The 22,458-nt window shown below is 34.8% G+C and overlaps 1 protein-coding gene across 4 annotated transcripts in view; it reads left to right on the plus strand.

The window, feature by feature from the left end:
• The window catches only part of OPCML (opioid binding protein/cell adhesion molecule like), a 1,508,279-nt gene that overhangs the window by 1,166,090 nt on the left and 319,731 nt on the right, over positions 1–22,458 (plus strand). For all 4 annotated transcript variants that reach the window (XM_043991521.1, XM_043991522.1, XM_043991520.1 and 1 more), the window contains one exon: positions 10,430–10,662. In XM_043991521.1, coding sequence (XP_043847456.1) covers positions 10,430–10,662 — 233 coding nt within the window. The remainder of the gene's footprint in view (positions 1–10,429; positions 10,663–22,458) is intronic.

Genomic DNA, 22,458 nt, shown 5'->3' on the forward strand with positions numbered 1-22,458 from the left:
GTCCAATAAAAATGCCTAGAAGAGCTGGAGAAATAGATTTTTAAGAGTAAAAACAATTTAAAAAATAAAAGTAGTATAAGAAAACTTGGGGGAAAGGACAGCAATGCAAGGGCATCATGAATAACTTGGTAAAAAAGGCATAAAAATACTAAAGAAATAATTTTTCAAAAATTAGAAGTGGAAAAATAGTAAAAAATGTATAAAACCTCATTGAAGAAGCACCTTAAAATTATGATCAGTCAAGTGGAAGCTAGTGACTCCATAAGATAACAAAAAGCAATAAAACAGAACTCAAAGAATGAAAAAAATAGAAGAAAATGCTAAATATCTCATAGTAAAAATGCCTACAAAAAAAAACTCAGGAAAAAAGATCAAGGGAAGATAATTTAAGAATTACTGAACTAGGGTGCAGCTAGATGGCACAGTGGATAAAGCACTGGCCCTGGATTTAGGAGAACCTGAGTTCAAATCCGGCCTCAGACACTTGACACTAGCTGTGTGACCCAGGGCAAGTCACTTAACCCCCATTGCCCTGCAAAAAAACAACAAAAAAAAATGAAACAAACAAAAAAAACAAAACAAAAAAGAATTACTGAACTACCTGAAAGCCATGATCAAAAAATAACCTGGACATCATATTGCAAGATCTTACAAACAAAAATTGCCCAAATCTCTTAGAACTAGAGATTCTTAGAACTAGAAGTTGAAAGAATGCACTGTTCTTCTCCCAAAAGGTATTCCAGAATAAAAACTCCTAGAAACTCCTAGCCAAATTTGAGCACTTCTAAGTCAATGAGAAAAACAAAACTACAAACTGCCAGAAAGAAAGAATTCAGATAACACTGAAGGCCCTATACAAATCATACAAGAGTTAGCAGCTACCACTAAAAAAGGGAGTGGGGGGCTTGGAATATGATATTCTGTAAGGCAAAGAAAGTAGGATTACAATCAAGAATAACCTTCCCAACAAAATTGGGTATAGTCCTTTGGGGAGAAATGGACATTTAATGAAATATAAGACTTTCAAGCATTTCTGGTGAAAAGACCACAATTGAATAGAAATCTTAAAAATCAAACACAAGGTTCAAGAGGATTAAAATGCAAGCATGAGTGAGAAATCATCATGGAATTTGTAAGATTAAGCTTTTTACATTCCTGTATGGGAAAGTGATAAATGTAACTTCTAAAAACTTTATCATCATTAAGACAGTTAGAGTCTACTTAGAATATCTGTGATTCTATTTTGTTGGGATGATTTCAAAAGAAAAATGGAAAGGTGAAAATGAGGGATACACTGGGAGAAAAGGGAAGGGAGAGGAGTATGGGGGAAGTAATTTCACATGAATGAGCCATTCAAGAAGTTTTTTTACAATAGAGGGGAAAATGGAATGGGTCAGGAAATACTTGAATCTTACTCTCATCTAAACTGGTTCAAAGAGGGAAGAATATCTATATTCACAAAGATTTTGGTGTAGAAATTTGTCTCACGCAACAAAGTAGGAAAGGAAGAGGCTAACAGAAAGGAGGTAATAAAAAAAAGTAGATTAAAAGGAGTAATAGTCAGAAACAAAACAGTCTTTTGAGGAGTGAACAGGTTAAAAAAGAGAAAGAGAAAACAAAAGAAGAGGATGAAGAGAAATACATGACAATCATAATTGTGAATGGGATGAACTCATAAAATGGAAGAGGATAGCAGAATGGATTAGAAAACAGAATCTAAAAAATATATTGTTTACAAGAGGTATACTTGAAACAGATAAATAAACATTTTAAAATAAGGGGCTGGAGTTGAAGTTATTATGCTTCAAATGAAGTAAAAAAGGCAGGAGTAGCAACCATGATCTCAGACAAAGCAAAAGCCAAAATGGAAGTAATTAGAAGAGATAATCAGGGAAAACTGCATTTTAATAACAGGTACCATAGATAATGAATTACTATCAATACTGAATATATGTGCACTAAAGTGCATAGTGTCCTAATTCTTGAAGGAAAAATTAAATGAAGTACAGGGGAAATAGTATAACTATAGTAGTAGGGCATCTCAATTTGTTTTTCTCAGACCTAAATAAATCTAACCATAAAATGAATAAGAACAAAGTTAAGGAGAAGAATAGAATTTTACTAAAGTTAGATAAAATAGGCTGAATGTGAAAACAATAGTATATCTTTTATTTACAGGTATATGTGGCACCTTCACAAAAAATTATCATCTATTAGTGCATAAAAACTACAGACATAAATATAGCAAAGCAGAAATAATTAAATATATCCTTTTGGTAATAATGCAATAGACATTTCATTAAAAAGGGTCTTTGAAGAATAGAATAAAAATTAATTGGAAACTAAGTAATCTAAAGCTAAAAAATGAGTAAGTCAAAGAACAAATCATAGAAACAGTAATTTTATTAAAGATAGTGACAGCAATGAAATAAAATACCACAATTTGTAAGATAGAGCCAAAGAAGTACTTTGGGGAATTTTATATTTCTAAACATTTATAACAATATAAGAAAAAGCAGATCAATTATATAGAAATAGAACAAATAAAACCATAGGAAAAATAAATTAAAATCCCTAGTTAGACATCAGTATATAAATCCTGAAAATGAGGGATACACTGGGAGAAGTTTAAAAAATCTTAAAAACTCATTTTTATGAGAAAAAAATAAAATAGATAAACCATTGGCTAATTTGAATTAAAAAAAGGAAATCAAATTACCAATTTCAAAAATTAAAGGGCTGAATGAACAACCATTGAAGATGAAATTAAAGCAATTATTAGGAGCTATTTTATTCAATTATACAACAATAAAACTGACAATGTAAATGAAATGGATGAATATTGACAAAAATGTAAATTCCCCAAATCAACAGAAGAGAAAACAGAATACTTAAATAACCCTACCAAAAAATGAAATTGAACAAACCATAAACAAGCTCCTAAAGGGGGTTCTGGAGTGGGGCAGCATTGGATGTCTTTAAAAGGGAATTCTACCAAACATTTGAGAGCCAGTTAATTCCAATAGTATATAAATTGTTGGAAATATAGATGATTAAGAACTCTATCAAATTCCCTCTTTAACATAAACATGATTTTTATACTTAGGGCAGGGAGAGCAAAAAACAGAAAAAAAAATACAGACCAATTTTCTTAATGAATAACAATGCAATAAAAACTGATAGATGACAGTAGATAGCTAAATTCTAACAGAGATTATAGCAATATTTCACAAAGATTATGCACTATGAAAAACCATGAACAAAGTTGACCATATCAATAACAAAAACTATATGTTTGTATTAATTGATGCAGGAAAAGTTTTGTTTTGGTTTGTTTATTTTTACAAAATATACCTTCCTTTCCAATAAAAACACTGGAGATCATAGGGATAAATGGAGCTTTTCTTGATAAGAATTATTTTTCTAAAACTGAGAGAAAGCATTATATATAATGGGGATAAACTAGAAACTTTTCCAATAAGATCGGGGATGATGTGGAGATTTATATTACCCTCATTAATATTAAATGTTTTACTAGAATACTAGCTACAATAAGTCAAAAAAATTAAAGGAAAAAGCATGGGGAGCAAGGTCATAAAACTATCAGATTGCAGATGATATGATGATACACTTAGAGAATGCTAGGGAGTCAACTAAAAATTTAGTCAAAACAATGAATTGCAACTAAGAAAATAAAGCCATGGAAATCACCAGCATTTCTATATATTACCAACAAAACTGAGGAGGAAGAGATAGAGAAATTTCATTTAAAATAACTAGAGACAGTATAAAATATTTGGAAGTCTACCTGCAAAGACACACACAGGAACCTTATGAAGACGATTTCAAAACACTCTTCATACACATAAAGACAGATATAAATAATTTTGGGAAATATTTATTGGTCATGTGTAGGCTAAGCCTATATAATAAAAAGAAAGACAATATTACCTCAAATAATCTATTCAGTGACATACAAATAAAACTACCAAAGAATTTCTTTATAGCAAGTGTTGAAAAATAACAAAATTGATCTGGAGGAGCAAAAAGTTAAGATTCTCAAGGGAATCAATGAAAAAATGTAAATGAAGGGAGTCTAGCAGGACCATGTCTCAAACTATATTACAAAGCAGTCATTTTCTTTTGTTTTTTGAATCATAAAAGTATTTATTATTTTATAGTTAAATTTATAGTTAGTTTTTAACATTTGCTTTTATAAGATTTCTAGTTCCAATTTTTTCTCCCTTTCTCCCTTACCTCCTCCATTCATAAGACAAAAAGCAATCTGATTTAGGTTATATATGTACAATCACATTAAACATATTTCTGCATTAGTCATGCTATGAAAGAAGAATCAGAACAAAAGGGTAAAACCTCAAAAAAAGAAACAAAAAAAGAAATAGTATGGTTCAATCTGTATCTAGATTCCACAGTTCTTTTTTCTGGATATAGAGAGCATTTTCCATCATGAGTCCTTTGGTATTATCTTGGACCATTGTATTGCCGAGAAGAATTAAGTCTATCACAGTTAATCATCACATAATGTTGTTGATGCTGTGTACAATGTTCTCCTGGTTTTGATCATCTCACTCAGCATCAGTGCATGTAAGTCCTTCCAGGTTTCTCTGAAATCCACCTGCTCATCATTTCTTACAGCATAATAGTATTGCATTACATTCATATACCACAACTTGTTTAGCCATTCCCCAATTGATGGGTGTCTCCTCAATTTCCAATTCTTTGCCACCACAGAAAGAGCAGCTATAAATAATTTTTGTACTTGTGGGTCCTCTTCCCTTTTTATGATCTCCTTGGGATAAAGACCAAATGGTGGTATTGCCTTGTCAAAGGGTATGCACAGCAAAGCAGTAATTATGAAAACATTTCTTTACTGGATGAGAAAATAGAGTAATTGATCAATGAAATCGATTAGCTACACAGTATATAGAAATAAATGAGCACAGTAACTTAAAGTTTGATAAACTCAAAGTTCCCTTTTCACTGAGCAAGAAATCATTATTTTGACAAAAACTTCCAGGAAAACTAATAAGTATTCTGGGAGAAAGTGAGGATAGACTTACATTTCACACTCTATACAAAGATAAACTCAAAATGGTTACCTAATTTAGATATAAAGGATGCTATCTTAATCAAATCAGGGGACCACTGAAGAAATGTGTCAGATGTATGGATAGGGGAAGAATTCATTACCAAACAAAAGGTTGGTTCATAAAATATACAATGAATAATATTGATTCACATAATTAAAAAAATATATCTGTACACAAATAAAACCAATGCAGCCAAAATTAGAAGAAAAGGAGGAAAGTGGGTGGAAATTATAGCAAGTTTCTCTGATAAAGGTCTTACATCTCAGATATATAGAGAAATAAGCCAAGTTTATTTTTTTAAATAGAAGCCATTCTATTTATAAATGTTCAAAGTATACAAACAAATAGTTTTCAGACAAAAAAGCAAAATTATCAAGTTATGTAAAATACTCTAAATCAATAATAATTAGAAAAGTGCAAATTTAAATAGCTCTGAAGTACAGTTGTGAAAATTTCTAAGTCCAATGAAGAAAAGACAAATTAAGTCTCCAAGCTGTACAAAATAGGTTTATTGAGAGAGGTCCTATCTCACAATAAAGCTAGTCTCTGGCAGGGGTAGGCCTGCAAAGACCCCAAGCAGAGCCAGAGGCTGGTATTTATACCCCTACAAGGCTTAAAAGTATTTATACCCTGCTATTTTTAGACCAACTCTTCCCATTGTATCCTCATAGCATAATGCAAATAGTACAGAAATGAGAACTTGGAATGCAGTTACCATGATCAAGGTTATGAACATGGTATGTGGAGATAGGGGCATGGTCAACCTCTTGCTTGGCAGACAGCCAATTCAGGGATTTGGTCAAAATATTCACCAAATTCTCAGGGTCAAGCAATCTCTAATGCTGATTGGATCCTTCAGCTTAGAAGATGCTATTTTTAGTACCTTGGGGAACATTCAACACAATGGCAGAGGACATCAGTTATGATGATCAAGAAACAGGTTTACTATAAAGTGGATATATGAGAACATGTCTAAAGGATATATTATAATATCTATGCTCTGTGCTATATTACTTAAACATGAGTAAATCACCATTTGTAGCCTATTCTACTGACTTAAATCACTTATATCTAAGGGTTGAGGGAAATTTCACTCAGTACTACCTCATACCCATCAAATTGACTAAGATGACAGAAAAGGAAAATGACAAATTCTGGGGTGGAGGGAAGGATGTGGGAAAATGAATACAATAATACATTGTTGGTGGAAATATGAACGCAAATTAGTCCAATCATTCTAAAGAAAAATTTGGAACTATGCCCAAAGAACTTTAAGTTGTATGTTTGCGTTGACCCAGCAATATTGCTATTAGGTCTGTAACCCAAGTGGGTCAAAGAAAAAGTATAAGAACCCATCTTATAAAAATGCAGAAGTCCTTTTTGTGGTGAGAAACAATTGGAAATTGAGGGGAATGGTTAAACTAGTTATAGTATATAAATGTGATGTAATACTATTGTGCTATAAGAAATAATGAAGGGGCAGGGAGGTGGCGCAGTGGATAAAGCACCAACCCTGGATTCAGGAGGACCTGAGTTCAAATCCAGCCTCAGACATTTGACACTTACTAGCTTTGTGACCCTGGGCAAGTCACTTAACCCTCATTGCCCCACAAAAAATGAAAAAGAAAATGAAAAAGAAAAGAAATAATGAAGGGAAGGTTTCAGAAAAACCTGGGAAGACCTACATTCATTGGTGCAAAGTGAAATGAGCAGAAGCAGGAAAACAACCTAACAGCAATATTGTAACAATAATCAACTCTGAAATACATAGTAAATCTAATCAATACAATGATCTATCACAATTCCAAAAACAATCTCATAATGTAAAATCATATCCACTTCCAGAGAGGGAACTGATAGACTCAGAGTTTGAATTAAAGCATAGTTTTTCTCTAATTTTTCTTGGAGTTTTAGGGGGAATTTAAGTAATGTAGAAATATGTTTTATATGACTTCCGATATATAATGGATTTCATATTTGTTGTCTTCTCAATGTGCGGCAGAGAGGGCTAGAGAGAGGAAGAAGATTTAAAACTGAAAATAAAAATAAAATAAAATTTTTTAAAAGTTGTAAACATTTATACCTCAGAAATATACAAAGACTACAAGTCTTGTCTTGATTTGTTGTTTTGTTGATTTCTAGACTTAAGAAGTTATGGAAAAATGTTAATAAAGCAGATTTTAAACTTAAACTTGTGCCATGTGTGTAATACATGCTTTACCCCAGCTAGTTATTAATCATTTACAAACATATCCTTAATGGCATTGCATTACAAAGAGAGGAATAGTACATGGCATGGAAGGATAGAAGCGAAAAGAAAGAGAAGTCTTGCCATTCAGAAAATAATCCACCCACTTTGCAGTTTTGCCTCAGACCGGTCTTGCAAGAATTGGTAGTAAAAGTGTTTGCTTATAAATTCTTCTGTCTGTTCCCTTGTGAAAGAATAAGCCAAATATAAAATTAATCCTATTTGTGTTTACAAATGAGTAGGATGAGAGAATAGGTAAGGAGTAGAAATTACCTTCATTTTTTTTGGTGGGGCAATGATGGTTAAGTGACTTACTCAGGGTCACACAGCTAGTTAAGTGTCAAGTGTCTGAGGCCAGATTTGAACTCAGGTCCTCCTGAATCCAGGGCTGGTGCTTTATCCACTGTGCCACCTAGCTGCCCAATTACCTTCACTTTTAATTAATATTGAAACATGAATGTATCATCATATTCCATGGGATGGAAGTAGGAGGCTAGAATAACTTGTCAAGATTTTTCTACTTTTACCAATCCTGAACACTTAAACAGCTACAATGTTTTTAGCAAAAATGGAAGAATTTTTTTTACCAAGTACTTTTATTTATTTTTTTAAATCATAAAGGTATTTTATTATTTTCAGTTATATGTAAAGATAGTTTTCAACATTTGTTTTCATAAGATTTTTTTTCAAATTTTTCTCCCTCCCTTCCCTCCCCCCTTCCCAAGACAGAAAACAATCTGATATATGTTATATATGTACAATCACATTAAACATGTTTCTGTATTAGTCATATTGTGAAAGAGTAATCAGAACAAAAAGAAAAAAGCTCCAAAGAGAAAAAAAAAACAGCCAAAAAGTAGAAACAGTATGGTTCAATCCGCATTCAGAGTCCACAGTACTTTTTTCTGGATGTGGAGAACATTTTCTATCATTAGTTCTTTGGAATTGGCTTGGATCATTGCATTGCTGAGAAGAGCAAAGTCTATCACAGTTGATCATCATACAATGTTGCTGTTACTGTGTAGAATGTGGAAGAACTTTTGAAGTGAAATACACTGTTGTTTTTTTTAATTATATATGATGTTAAAAAATATGAGAGATGTAGTTTCTGGGTATTTAATAATTTTATTAATAGGCCACAGGTTATTAAAAAAAGGATGGTCCATGGCCATATCTCTCAGACCAAAGACCCTTAATGGTGGTGGGGTCACACATTAAATGCTCTTTGAGTGGTCAACTTAATTTGAAGGTAGGCTATATTGAAATGAAGTGCTGATAGCAGACCACCTCCAACCTTGGACTAACTATTCAAAAAATGGTTATCCTCTTTCAAACAAGTGAATAATCTTTCTAGCTAAACAAAAGATCTATCTCCTTAACAGGACACTAAGGGAATTTTCACCCCAGACCAAATTTTTATGGCCCTAACAAGCTTATCAAGATACCTAGAGGTTTATAGTTCTGACCATGACCTAGGCGAGTTGACTTTATCTTATCAAGAAGGCTTAGGAAGGGGGAAATTGGGATTCAATATCCAAGATATTGGTTTCAAATAATCATTTCTCACAATGGACTGAACCTTAAAGATATTGGTTTCAAATACTCATTTCTCACAAAGGAGAGCATATAATGAGAAACTTTAGGATATATAAAATCAGTAAATGAATTAAATCCCAATTCTGCTACATACTAGCAATGTCAAAAACATAACTGGAAGTCAGTTCTTGATTCCTTGTCCATCATTGTAGTTACCATGCCTTTCATCTTGGAATTAAGAGATCTGAATTTGAATCCAATCCTAGAATTTTAGAAGCAGTGTTACTGTGAATATATTTCTTCTAACTTCTCTGAACCTCATTGTCCTTATCTACAAAATAGTGATGATAATAATCTATTGTCATAAGGGACTAAGTAATTTCATTGTTTTATTTTAAGATTTGGGGGAGTTTAGAGAAGATAGAGAAGTGATTAGCACTGAACAGGTCTGAAGCAAAATAGATTGAATCTATTATGAAAGGGCATTGGATTTGAAGTAAGAGGTCCTGGATTCAAAATTTGGCTATGTCATTTACTACCCTTAGTGAATCACTTCACTTTTTAAGGCTTCAGTTTCTCACAAGACCTGCCAGTTCTCAATCCAAACTCCTTTGGTTGGTCCTATGAAATTTTCAATGAGCTTAATGTGAAGACTATTTTGTAAGCTATCATACATATATGATATATATGACATACTTTAAATCTTAATAGCTTTCATTTACATGGAATACTTCCATTAAATATAATACTTTATGTTTGACAAACATCTTTTCTCAAAATTCCTCTGTGAGGTAGGTAATAAAAATGTTATCATTTAAATTTTTCTGAGGAGGGAATTAAGGCACTAAGGAACTAAGAAGTAAGTGGACTTGATTGCAGTTACACAGCTAAGAAGTATTAGAGTCAGGATTTGAAATCAGGCCCTTTGACTTCAAGTTCAGTCCTCTTTCCACTGTACCACCTATTGTTATTTTTGTTGTTGTTCTTGTTTGTTTGTTTGTAGGGTAATGAGGGTTAAGTAATTTGCCCAGGGTCACAAAGCTAGTAAGTGTCAGGTGATTGAGGCTGAATTTGAAATCATGTCCTCCTGAATCCAGGGCCAGTGCTTCACCTATGGTTCAACCTAGCTGCCCTCTATACCACCTTTTGTTAATAAACTATGCTTATCAATGTTATTTGGTTGGCCATTGGGTAACACCAGATTTGAAGAAATTGTAGACTAATTGCAACATCACCTGGAAGGGAGGAGAAAATTAAGGTAAATCTGACAAAACAAAACATTGCATGAGTTGAATGGATTTTTTTTAAATTATCTGCTATTATGGAAAATGCATTGTACTATAACCTTTTATTTGTGAGGATAATCCGGAATGGATTTAATCCTGAAGTTGAAATTATTTCTGAACCAATGATTCTGATCCTAATATATTCTCATTCATTCTCTCTCTCTCTTTCTCTCTCTCTCTCTCTCTCTCTCTCTCTCTCTCTCTCTCTCTCTCTCTCTCTCTCTCTTTCTTTTTCCTTATATTAACAGGTGTACTGTAGATGCACGGGTCACAAGGGTAGCCTGGCTAAACCGCAGCACAATCCTCTATGCTGGAAATGACAAGTGGTCCATAGACCCCCGTGTGGTTATTGTGGCCAACACTAAAACCCAGTATAGCATCATGATTCAAGATGTGGACGTTTATGATGAGGGTCCATATACCTGCTCTGTACAGACAGACAATCATCCGAAAACCTCTAGGGTCCACCTCATAGTCCAAGGTAAGTGTCCAGAGACTATTGTATATGTGCTTGACTATCACTGTGTGTGTCTGTGTAGGAGAATGACACTTATTACAACTGCTGTTGCATCAAGAAAAGAAAATTCTCTCTCTACTAATGTCCAGGAAATCCAAGCCCTACAACTATCGTCTGATATTCCTAGCTTCCATGTCATCAAATGATACTGAGCCAAGTATTTCTACTTGGTCCTTATCCTTGCCTTGGTATCAGATCAGTTGGCTTTCAAGTTGTCTATTTCTCTTTTTAGTCCTTGTATTCTCATATACTAGGGCACTGATAAGTGCCTTTTGGGCTCCCAGTATATGCATGACCTTGTTATGTGCTTGTAAGTACATATTAAAGGACAAATATGCTCTTCACCTTCAAGAGGTTTCCATGATGTGGCGTGTCCTGAAGTATAAGTAATCTAATCAAGTGTGTGTTTTGTAGAGAAGGCCTTAGCCTTGACATTACTATATGTGTAGTAGAATCACTAGCTACCAGAGATCATCAAAACAGTCTCTTACATTCTCCAGAGAAATTCTAACTCCATGGAAGATATCAGTTTTAACTACTCTCTGGTCTATCCTTGGGATCAATCTAAGAGCTAAGAAGGAAAGGAGTTAATGAATCCACATCCATTCATCCATTCCTTTTGCATGAAACTAAATTAATTTAAAATAGTATGGTTGTTGTTATTCATTCAGTCATATCCAGTTCTTCATGACCCTGTAGAACAAACTGTCCATGAGATTTTTGTAGCAAAGATACTGGAGTAGTTTGCCATTTCCTTATTCTATGGATTAAGGGTAAGGTTAAGTGATTTGCCTAAGGTCATATAGCTAGTAAGTTTCTGAGGCTAGATATGAACTCAGGTGTTCCTTACTCTAGACCCAAGGCTCTATCCACTGAACCACCTAGCTGTCTTCTAAAATATGATATCCACATATGTCCACTTTCAAATTTGAGTACCTTTGCAAAAACAATAGGATAAACAACCCTCCAGGGATCCTACATCAAATCATAACGTTAAGGATTGGATGTCCAGACAGATTACGGATATGATGCTTGAGAACTGGACAAAAGGAATACCACACCCAGGATAATAACTCTTTTTTTTAGAACTTAGTGTTCTTTTTTGTAAATCATATTTATACCAGCAGTTTTGCTTCCTAGGCTCCTGATTGATTTAAGAATCTCCTAATGATTATGTGCCAAGATAATTAGTTGGCTGTTTTTGTTTCCAAGTTCCTAATTATGCCTAGAATCAAGAAGACTCCATACAAATCTCACCTTTAGACACTAGCTCTGTGACGCTAGAAAAGTTACTCAATCGTTCTGTGCCTCAGTTTCCTCATCTGTAAAGTGAATGGGGTGGGGGTAGAATTAATGGCCTCTAAGTTCCCTTCATGTCCTAATCTATTATCCTTTGATCCTTCCTGTTTGATACTATGCTTCAGTGAATCTTTAAAATATTTCTTCTGGTCTGTTTACTTTCTCTTACTGAGTCATACCAATATATTCTATATGGTATTCATCTTTCCACGCCTCTAAAACATACTGTATAGCAGCAGCTTAGGTGCTCTGCTTTCATGCATTCTCTTCATAAACCCAGCCTAGAAAAACACCATGATAAACAATCTTTCAGTATTACTAGATTATTTTCTTCTCTACTGGGGATAAAAATTATGATTTCAGCAGTTTGGGTATTTTCTCGACTGGTACAAATCATAGACCACTCTGAGGTTGGTCTCAACAAAAATCTTCATTGGTACCTGTGACTTAATTTTCTGGTGATGATTCTTTCCAAACTGATCTATGTAGAACAAGATATATAATCCATTTCTTTGATTCTTTAAGTCTTTGAAGCTTGGTAAATCCTATTAAAATTTAAGTGCCCCAGGCATAGCTTTCAAGAACAATTGGTCAACTTCATACCATGAAGAGAAATGGAAGTAGGCCTTTCCTGCTTGCCTCAATGGCTATAAAGATAAATGAATGGTACATGTTATACCTTCTTAGAAAATTGGAGAAGTACTTGGTAAAGACAGCTAACTGGAATAAGTAGTGTTGTCTTTTGAAAGTTTCTGTGGGGTATAAAAAACAAGGTTGTCTGAGTTTTCACTGCCCCACCTGTCACCTGGGCTCTGTTCCAGAGAAGCTGAAAATTCTCAGCATTGGAAGTGACGTGTCAATGGCACCTCAGTGGCCTTGACAGTAAACTTATCTTCAAATTCAGGAAATGTGGCACTGAAATAAAAAGAACTGTCAGGCACCATACAGGAGCAGGCTCAAATGGAACAAGGCTATCGCTTTTCAGAAAATAAGACAGATCTTGTAAGAGCATCAAAGTCAATATGGGCCACAATGTAGGCCACTCATGGAGCTTAAGTGAATGAGGTTCTTTGTTGTCCTGTTCATGAAATATTTAGAGTTGGGAAGTAGGATTCTACAGGCTTCTCCCTGTGGAATCTGGAGAATTTGGGCCAGAAACTAACTGACAAGAAAGGTAAATAGATAATGGCAGAGTTTCTTTCTTAAAATGTCTACCAACCCAATGGATCCTTGTAACCTAAGCATTTTCAAGATATTCTGTGACAAAGTACAGTAGCATTTATAAAGAGGAAAATGAGGAAGACAACTGGGAACCTTTTTCAGACCAATCTATCACCTCTTCCATATCATTGTTGAGAGGTTAGAGAAAGGGGACCCAAGGAGGCTGGACCATGTGCTCTCTTGGCTGACAAAGGGTGACTTATTCTTTCATTGGAAACCAATTGGATTTCCAGTAGTTGGAAGCAAAGAGACCCCACTGCTCAATTAGAAAGGAACTTGAGAGCACTGTTTATTCACAATGGCTATCGGCTTTTGTCCAGTCTATAGATTAATTTTTCAGAGTTAGTGTTAGTTCAGGTTAGATAAAGATAATGAAACTTTCCTAATCCTCTTAAAGAAGATTTATCTGACTGAGTAGAAAGCTTTTGGAATACAATAAGGCATGTATAAAACTGGGGCCTAATCTTTCCTTTAATTTCAAACTGCTGATGGGTATTGATTTTTCAATGAGAAAAACTGAAAAATTTCCGAGCTGTGACTTGTCTTTTAAAAAAGTTCATGTTTACCTTCTGTCCATGTAGAAGCATCAGTATCTCCTTACTTCAGCCAATTGGCTATCTTCAGAAGAGAGAGAAAAGCCCAAGGCTGTCATCTGCTCTTGTTATTCTCTGTTCCTGTTTTAGGTGCATCTGAGAGATGCTTGATCTCCAACCACAGAATTTGTCCTTTTCTGTTCTATGAGGTAATCTTTGTCACATATCTGATGGGAAAAAAAAAATCAGATCCTTTTTTGGTGAGAGAAAAGGATAAGTTTATTAAAGTGGGCCTTTTGCTAAAAAGTCTCTCCAAATATTTTGTCATCTATTATATTATTGTAAGCATCGCGTATATTCTTTAACTGATTCTGCTTACTTCACTCTGCTGCTCTAACAATTGTCCTATGGCATTATTTGAAGGTATTTGGAGGGATTGTGGGGAGAGGTCAAGGAAGTCACTGCCTTTCCTCTGCCATCTTGGCTCTGCCCCCCACTTACTTCACTCTGAATCAGTTCCCATTCTTCCCTTAATAGTCTTCTTTGAATTCTTCATATTTATATTTTGTAGGTTATATTAATATTTCATTAAATTCATATACCACAATATGATTAGTCATTTTCCAGTCAGTGAACAATTATTTCTAGTTCTTTACTACACAAAACATGTTGCTATCAATATTTTAAAATCTGTCTTTGACTTCTTTTTATAATATTCTAATGGTGAGATTTATGGTTCAGAGCATGGGCATATTAGTCATGTTTTAGTCTAATTTTAAATTGTTTTATATAATGGTCAAATTAATTTACAGCTCTACCAAGAATGTACGCACATTTCTTTTCAGCCCCAAGAACACTGATTCTTCATCTCTTCTGTTATCTTTACTAACTTTCTGGATGTAAGACAAAAATATTGGTTTCTCTGATGGATATTTCTCTTATTATTACTGATTTTGGAGCAATGTTTATTATGGTTATTTTCATTTATTCTTTTGTAAAACATTTGTTCCTATTTTTAACCACTTGTCCACTGGAGAATGTTACTGGGTCTTAAACAGTTGTCTTCATTCCTTATATATCTTGGATATCAGGATAAAAAAATTATCCAGGTAATAGTTTGTGTTAAATACTGGTAAAGAGCAAAATCAGGAGTCTGAGTGACCAGTCAAGATGCTAATGTAGTCACCCAACAATGAGATTGTTATAACATGGGCTAGGTATACAGCTTTAAAATGAAAACAAATAATCATATCAGAAAGGTATTATAGTGGAGGAATTGGTAAGATTACATATGACAATCTAAAGAGGGAGAGATTTGTAACACTTAAATGGTTAATAAGTGTTTATTTAATTGGATTTGTTTAATTTGCAAATGTCTGGTAGTACCATTACCTGCAAAGAGAAAGACAGAATAGAGGAACTGTATGGAAGAGGAGACAATTGATACGGTTTTAGGCATGTTGAATTTGAAGTGACACTAGACTAATCTGCAGTGGGTAGCTGGATATGACTGATGAGAAGGTGAAAGTTAAACACTGGAAGTATTGATTTGAAAATTATTGCCATTGAGATAATAGTTATTAATAGTAAAAAAAAAAAACTCATATGATAGTGCTTTAAGCCATAAATGTGAGTGGACTTTTATTTGGGGGGGGGAAGCAGGGCACTGGGGGTTAAGTGACTTGCCCATGGTCACACAGCTAGTAAGTGTCAAGTGTGTGAGGTAGGATTTGAACTCAGGTCCTCCTGAATCCACAGCTGGTTCTTTATCCACTGTGCCACCTAGCCGCCCCCCATGGGTGGACTTTTAATGATTGAACATAGGGAGATGAGAGCAGAAGGTCAAGAATTGACCTTTGTAAATGTCTACTCTTGGTGGTAGGAGAGAGAACTAAAATAAAGAAATTAGAAATAATGAAGTAGACAGAGAAAGAACAGTGGAATGGTACAGGGGAAGAATCAGCATAGTGTCCAAAAAATCCTTGCCAAAAATGTTTCAAGATCAACAACCTATAAATGTATTCAGTAGGTGGATGAGAATGAGGACTAAAAAGAAACAATTTGATATAGCTAGGAAGGAGTGAAAGATGATCTTAGCAAAAGTAGTTTCAGCAAAGTAAAGGTATTGTGAACCAGAAAGCAGGGGGTTAAGACAGGAATATGTGGTTTAAAAAAAAAGAATATACTTGGTCTAGAAATTTAGTGGTGAAAAGAAAGAGAAAGGAATAGTAGTTGAAAGGAGCAGAAATAGTCAACCAAGGCCTACTTACTCAAAAACCTCTTCCCACAGCAGTGACTGAAGTGATGAGCTATTGAACAGCTATTTTTTCCCTCCTACCTACCCTCAATGAAATGACTGTCACTGTAGATTTCTTGTATAACAGTAATATTTGACAGAGAGTGTTTGCCTATCAGCCTCCCTTCATGTATCATGAATTTTTTTTTACCCATTTTAAGATCCCAGAAGCTGAAGAATTACTCTTTTGTTTCTCTTTACTATTTTCTATATGACATCATGCTTGACACAGCAGCATAAAAAGTTTTCAGGAACCTCCAGATCAAAGAATTTTAGTTTGTTAGATAATAAATAAGCCCTGAGTATCTACAGGGCACTTGGCAGGTAGGTAGCATAGTGGATAGATAGCAAGGCCCAAAGTCAAGAAGACTCATCTTCCTGAGTTAAAATATGGCCTCAGACATTTACTAGCTGTGTGACCCTGAATGAGTCATTTAACCTTGTTCGCCCCCATCTCCTTACATGTAAAATAAGTTGCAGAAGGAAGTGGCAAACCATTCCAGTACCTTTGCCAAGAAAACTCCAAACAGGGTCACAAAGAGAAACACATGGCTGAAAAACCTCAACAGCAGCAACAAATCCACAGGGTGTAGAATACCAACCTTGGGTGGTCTTTGACTCCAGGAACTTACAATAAAAGATCCCAACTTTTATCCACTGGATGTGTTCGACGCATTTTTATGTTTTATGGTGTGGGAGATTGGTATCTAGACTAGTGATTTCATTGGTACATTGAACTCCCAAGGAGGAGATTTTCTCTAACAATATACCTTAAAGTGTTTGAAAGTTGACTGGGGGACACTGAAAGATAAAATGATTGGCTCAGGATCACAGAACCAGTACATGTCAGACACAGTCACTGAATCTAGGTCTTCCTGACTCTGAGACCAGCTCTCTACTGATTATATAACACCCTGTCTAGACATGATGTCCTGAAAAGTCTTAGTGCAGCTTTACCTAGACTTTTTGGACGCCCTATACATGAAGGAAATGTGAATATCTATTGAAAGGGATGAGAGATAAGATGAGTCAAAGTTGTATAGTCAATGAGTAAGTGTGTAAAGTATTAACAAGGGCATGACAATGGGCGTTAAACCTAAATTAAAGAGAGTGCTAGAGAGGGACTCTTTGGATATGCCCTCCAAATTTCAAAGAAATTTCTCCTCTAGATCACTAGGAGCTTTTCAGATTCTCTTCTTTCACCTTCTTCTGTTGGTTATTGTAGTTTATGGTAGGTGGAGAATGAAATGTAGGACAGAGACTAAGAAAGAAAAATAGATGATGCAGGGGGAAGAAAAATAGAGCTGGAAACTGCAAGAGTGAAGGGGGAGGGAGGAATAGTGAGAGAGTATAACAGAGAGAAAGAAACTACAAGACAGGCAAAGAAGAGGATAATTAATTTACTCCTAAGCTAAACCCTCTAGGGATGTGCATTTCAAATGATACCATTTTATCCAATGTAACTACTGAAAATTCAAAGGCCCTCAGAGAATCCAGAAACTAAAGAAAGGACTTCTACATTAAATCCATCCTATGGTTTCTAATAGTGATTAGCATATTGATATATTTAAATTACACAGTGCTTTAAGGGGTGGCAAAACTCTCTTGCACATAGGGCTTTAATGTTTATAAAGCACTTTCCTCACAATCCTGCAAGATAGTTGTATGCAACCATTATTCTACCTATACAGGTGGTGATTATTCTGTCCCTTATGATTTTGTGGTTTGGATTTTTTGCTATTACCCTTACTCTTGATTATGTCTAAGGACAACATTGTCGTGTTTTATCATTACTGGGGGCTTTTAAGGAAGAATTCTTATAAATTATCTGTGAGTTTTTAAAAATGCAGAAGAATCTGAGACTAAGAGAAATTTTGTGGCTTATCCAAGGTGACAGAGGGATTAGCAGGTGTTAAGATTGGGATTTGAATCCATATCTCCTGACTCCTGGTTCATCTCTCCCTTATATCAATACAAGGAGTGACACATTCCTAGCAGCTTCTCTTTGATGCCTGAAAGATCTGGAAATGCATTCCACACTTTGTGATTCTTTTTGCTAGAAAATTCAGATGACTGACACAGCCTGATGATTGTTCTCTCTGCCTCAAGTCTCACCCTATTCCATTCCATTCCATTCTTTATTCAGTTGTTAAATTAATCTTTGTGAAGTACAAGTGTGACCATATTACCTTCACCTATTCAATAAACCCCAGCGTCTCTTTACCACTTGCAGCATCAAACACGTTGTCTTCTTTTTGACTTTTGAAGCCCTTCTTAACCTTGTCCCTTACTAACTTTGTTACACTTTTCTTTACTCCATGTGGTTTACTCTCCAGTTACATTCCATTTCCCAACTCTGAGTCCCAATGTTTCATTCTACCATGTCTGTTCTTTATGAATGAAATTCCCTCCCTTCTCATCTCTGCTTCATAGTTTATTTGACTTTCTTTAAGTCTTGAATAAAGTCCCAACTTCTTCAAAAAGCCATTTTCAGCCCTCCTTAACTTTAGTGTTTTTACTCTGAGACTACCTTTAATTTACCTTTTTAGATCTTTGTGTACAGAATTGTTTATGTGCTTTTTCCTTCATTAGCCTGTGAGCTCCTTGAAAGCAGAGTCTTTCTTTTTTCTTCTGAGCACTTAACAGAGTTTCTGGCAAGTAGTGGGCACTTAAATAATAGCATCTAAAAAAATTAGGCATGTCACAGCTAAGCATTTTTTCAAACTTAGCTCTCACCTGGAGGACATTAGGAATAGGTTTTAATTAAAAGTTACAATTTTTATTGCCCTTTTGGTCTAATCTAGTGTGCTAACTAGATTTTAAATGTAAGCAATTTCATGATCCTGCAATACATACATATATATATATATATATATATACACACACATATACATATACAATATATGTATTTGGTACATATATATTCATTTATGCATATATCAATCTATCCATATATCAATAATTACACTGATATAGGATCTCATTGATTTGGAAGTCCTCTCCAATAATGCATATTGTAACTCATCAATATCTTCTTAAATATGAAACTCTGCACATGTCTCACCTTAAATTAATTAGAAAGACCCCACCCAATGCACACTGAATATATGTTATCCAAAAAAACCATATGTAACATATGCAAAAGGAAAAGTTGGACAAGGATTCAGAAGACCTGGGATCAAATCCCAGATCTAACCACATTCAAATTACTTCATTTATCTGAACTAGCTTTATACTATATGAAAAGCTATAAAAGGAATTGCCAGTCACTCATATAAACACATGTATTTATGTAGTGAGGTAGGTATATATTTATATATAAACCAACATATATGTGTGTATAACACAATACTAAGCACTTGACCTATAATTTTACTAGTATAGAGGACTATCCTGGGTAAGGAAATTTCCTCTTCTAATGCAAATTGACACCTTTTCAGGAACTTAAATTCATAAAGTTGTGTATACAACTGAGATGTGGAAAGGACTTGAACAAAGGACTTGTTCAAAGTCACACAACCAGTACTTACCAGGGGGAGATAAGAGTCTAGGTGATCTTGGTTTTGAAACAGTTATTCTATGCTGCCTCATTTTTATCACTAGATCTACATTGATGTTGATAGTGATGTAGTTATAGAGATATACAGAAAGAACAAGAGATAAAGGAAGATAGATAGCTGATAGCTAGATGATAGTTAGCTAGATAGACAGAAAGCCAGACGGACAAGTGGATACCAATGTTTCATAATCTTTATTCCTATTGGTCTAGCATAGAGACAGTTCAGATAAGGCTTCCAGGTAGCTCAACATTCATAGGTTAGGAAATCTAAGTTCCTAGATTACACAGTTAGTGTTAGTCATTACAAAAGAACTGTAGAACCTCAGACTTGGAAAAAGAGCTGAAAGAACTTTGAGTCCAACATATACTTGAACAAGAATTCTCTCTACCACCTACCTAAGTGGTAATCTCAGACCTTGTATGTTGACCTCTTAAAAAAACAGTATTTTCCAGGATAGGCCATTCCACTTTGGGATGATTAAAAATAGTTTTGCAATTTTCCTTAAATAAAGCTGAAATTTTCATCTCTTCAACTTTCCTTCCCTAGTTCTAAATCTGCCCTTTGGGGGAAAGCTTAATTCATCTTCTATAGAGATGTTACTGGGGTAGAGTGTCTGGGTCCTTTCTCAGGACACCAACAAGAATTATAGTGTTTCAGCAGCATAGAAACACATGTGTAGCATTCAGGTAACCAGAATGTTTAAGATGTCATCTTCTAGTGGGGCAGCTAGGTGGCAAGGTGGATAAAGCACTGGCCCTTGATTCAGGAATACCTGAATTCAAATCCCACCTCAGACACTTGACACTTACTAGCTGTGTGACCCTGGGCAAGTCACTTAACCCCTACCTCCTCGCCAAAAACAAACAAAAACAAACAAACCAAAAAAAGATGCCATCTTCTATCACCTTCCTACCCTGCCCTCAATGGCTATCCTTCAAATCAACTTCTTTTCCAGCCTGAGAAATGCAGTCTTATACATTCTATGGTTTTCTGTCCCCTTCCCCTTCAGCTGAATGAGAGACATATTTTGAATCATTTCCTTTTAACAGTTGTGAGAGCTATATGGTGTCTTGAGTAGAGTGCTGACTACAGTCAGGAAGACCTGAATTTAAATCCTGCTATATATGCTTTATTAGCTATGTGACCCTGGTCAAGTCATTAATTCTGCTTCCATCTGTATATCTGTAAAATGGGAATGATAGTAGCACCTATTTTTACAGAGTTGTTGTGGGAAATCAAATGAGATGAAATACCCAAATTACTCTTCAAAACATTAAAACACTCCATAAAGGTTAGGTATAATAATACTTTTCATTATTACTATGGTTAGCTTTTACAAAATAATAATTATTGTTGTTGTTATTATTAAAATTAGCCTTTACATAATCATTAGAACCCACTTACTTAGGGAATGGTCTGGCTTTGCCTCCTGTTGTAGTTCAGACCCAGTCTGCCTAGATACTGGGTTGGTCCTGGATGCTGGTCTGGTCTGGTTTCCTGATTCTTATGGAGAGGAGGCCCCAGGGTCACCTGGTTTGGTCCCCACTCCCTCAGGGATGCTTTGGACTTTGCTTTCCATCTGTCCCATTCTGTTGTTAGTTGTCTTCAGTTGTGTCTGATTCTCTGTGACCCCATTTGGGGATTTCTTGGTAAAGATACTGGAGTTGTTTGCCACTTCCAGATCATTTTACAAATAAGAAACTGAGGCAGACAAGGTTAAGTGATTTACCCAGAGTCACACAATTAATATGTTTCTGAGACCAAATTTGAACTCAGGAAATGAGACTTCCTGACTCTAGGCCCAAAATTCTCCACTATGACACCTAGCTGTATAATATAAATATCTTATAAAAATCTATTATTGCTACTAATAATTAATAAAATTATTATTATTACACAGTAACTACTAGTTTCAGATTTAACTGCCTGTTCCCTGACATCAAATATTCCTTTATCAGGAGATAGGTAGCCTGATTCATCATCAGTTATCTGTGGCCATGTTTGGTAATTGTATTTATCAGATTTTTAAGCCTTTCCAATTTGTTTTTCTTTGTATTATCTTTGTTTCACTACATTAATGAAATGTTGTTAGAACTGTGAACTGGTCCAGCTTTTCTTTTAAGTAATATGGAGCTATCCTCCAGAAGTTATTAAACTCTGCATTCCCTTTGACCTTGTGATACCAATATTGGGTCTATATCCCAAAGAGATAAAAGAAAGTGGGAACCATATGTACAAAAGTACTTCTAGTTTTGCAGTGGCAAAGAATTGGAAACTAACAAGGTTCCTATCAATTAGAGAATAGCTAAATAAGTTATTGTATGTGACCGTGATGGGACACTATTATGCTCTAAGAAATGATGAAAGAACTATTTTCAGAGAAATCAGGGAAGATTAGTGTGAACTGATACAGAGTGAAATTACTATAATTAGGAGAAAAAAATTATACAATAGCAAGAATATTTAAAGAAAGAAAAACGATGCTGAAGGATATTAGAAATCTTATCAACACAATGACCAACCACAGTTCCAGGAGTACTCATAACCAAACATCTTCCTCACCTCCTGATAGAGAGGTGATAGGCTCAGAGTGCAGATTGAGACATGTTTTTCCTGGACATGACCAATGGGGGAATTTGTTTTGTTTGGCTATATGTGCTTGAAACAGAGAGGTTACTTCATTTCTCAATTTGCGGTAGGTGGAGATGAGAGGAAGAGAAGGCGGATTTTTATTTATTCAAGGAATAAAAATTAATTTCAAAAAAGAAAAATATTAAAAAGATAATATGCATTCTCTATATAAATTGTTTTGATTTTGCTTACTCCACTCTGTGTGTTTATATGTTTTCCC

This window comes from Dromiciops gliroides, chromosome 3 (assembly GCF_019393635.1).
Source record: "Dromiciops gliroides isolate mDroGli1 chromosome 3, mDroGli1.pri, whole genome shotgun sequence".
NCBI classification, from domain to species: domain Eukaryota; kingdom Metazoa; phylum Chordata; class Mammalia; order Microbiotheria; family Microbiotheriidae; genus Dromiciops; species Dromiciops gliroides.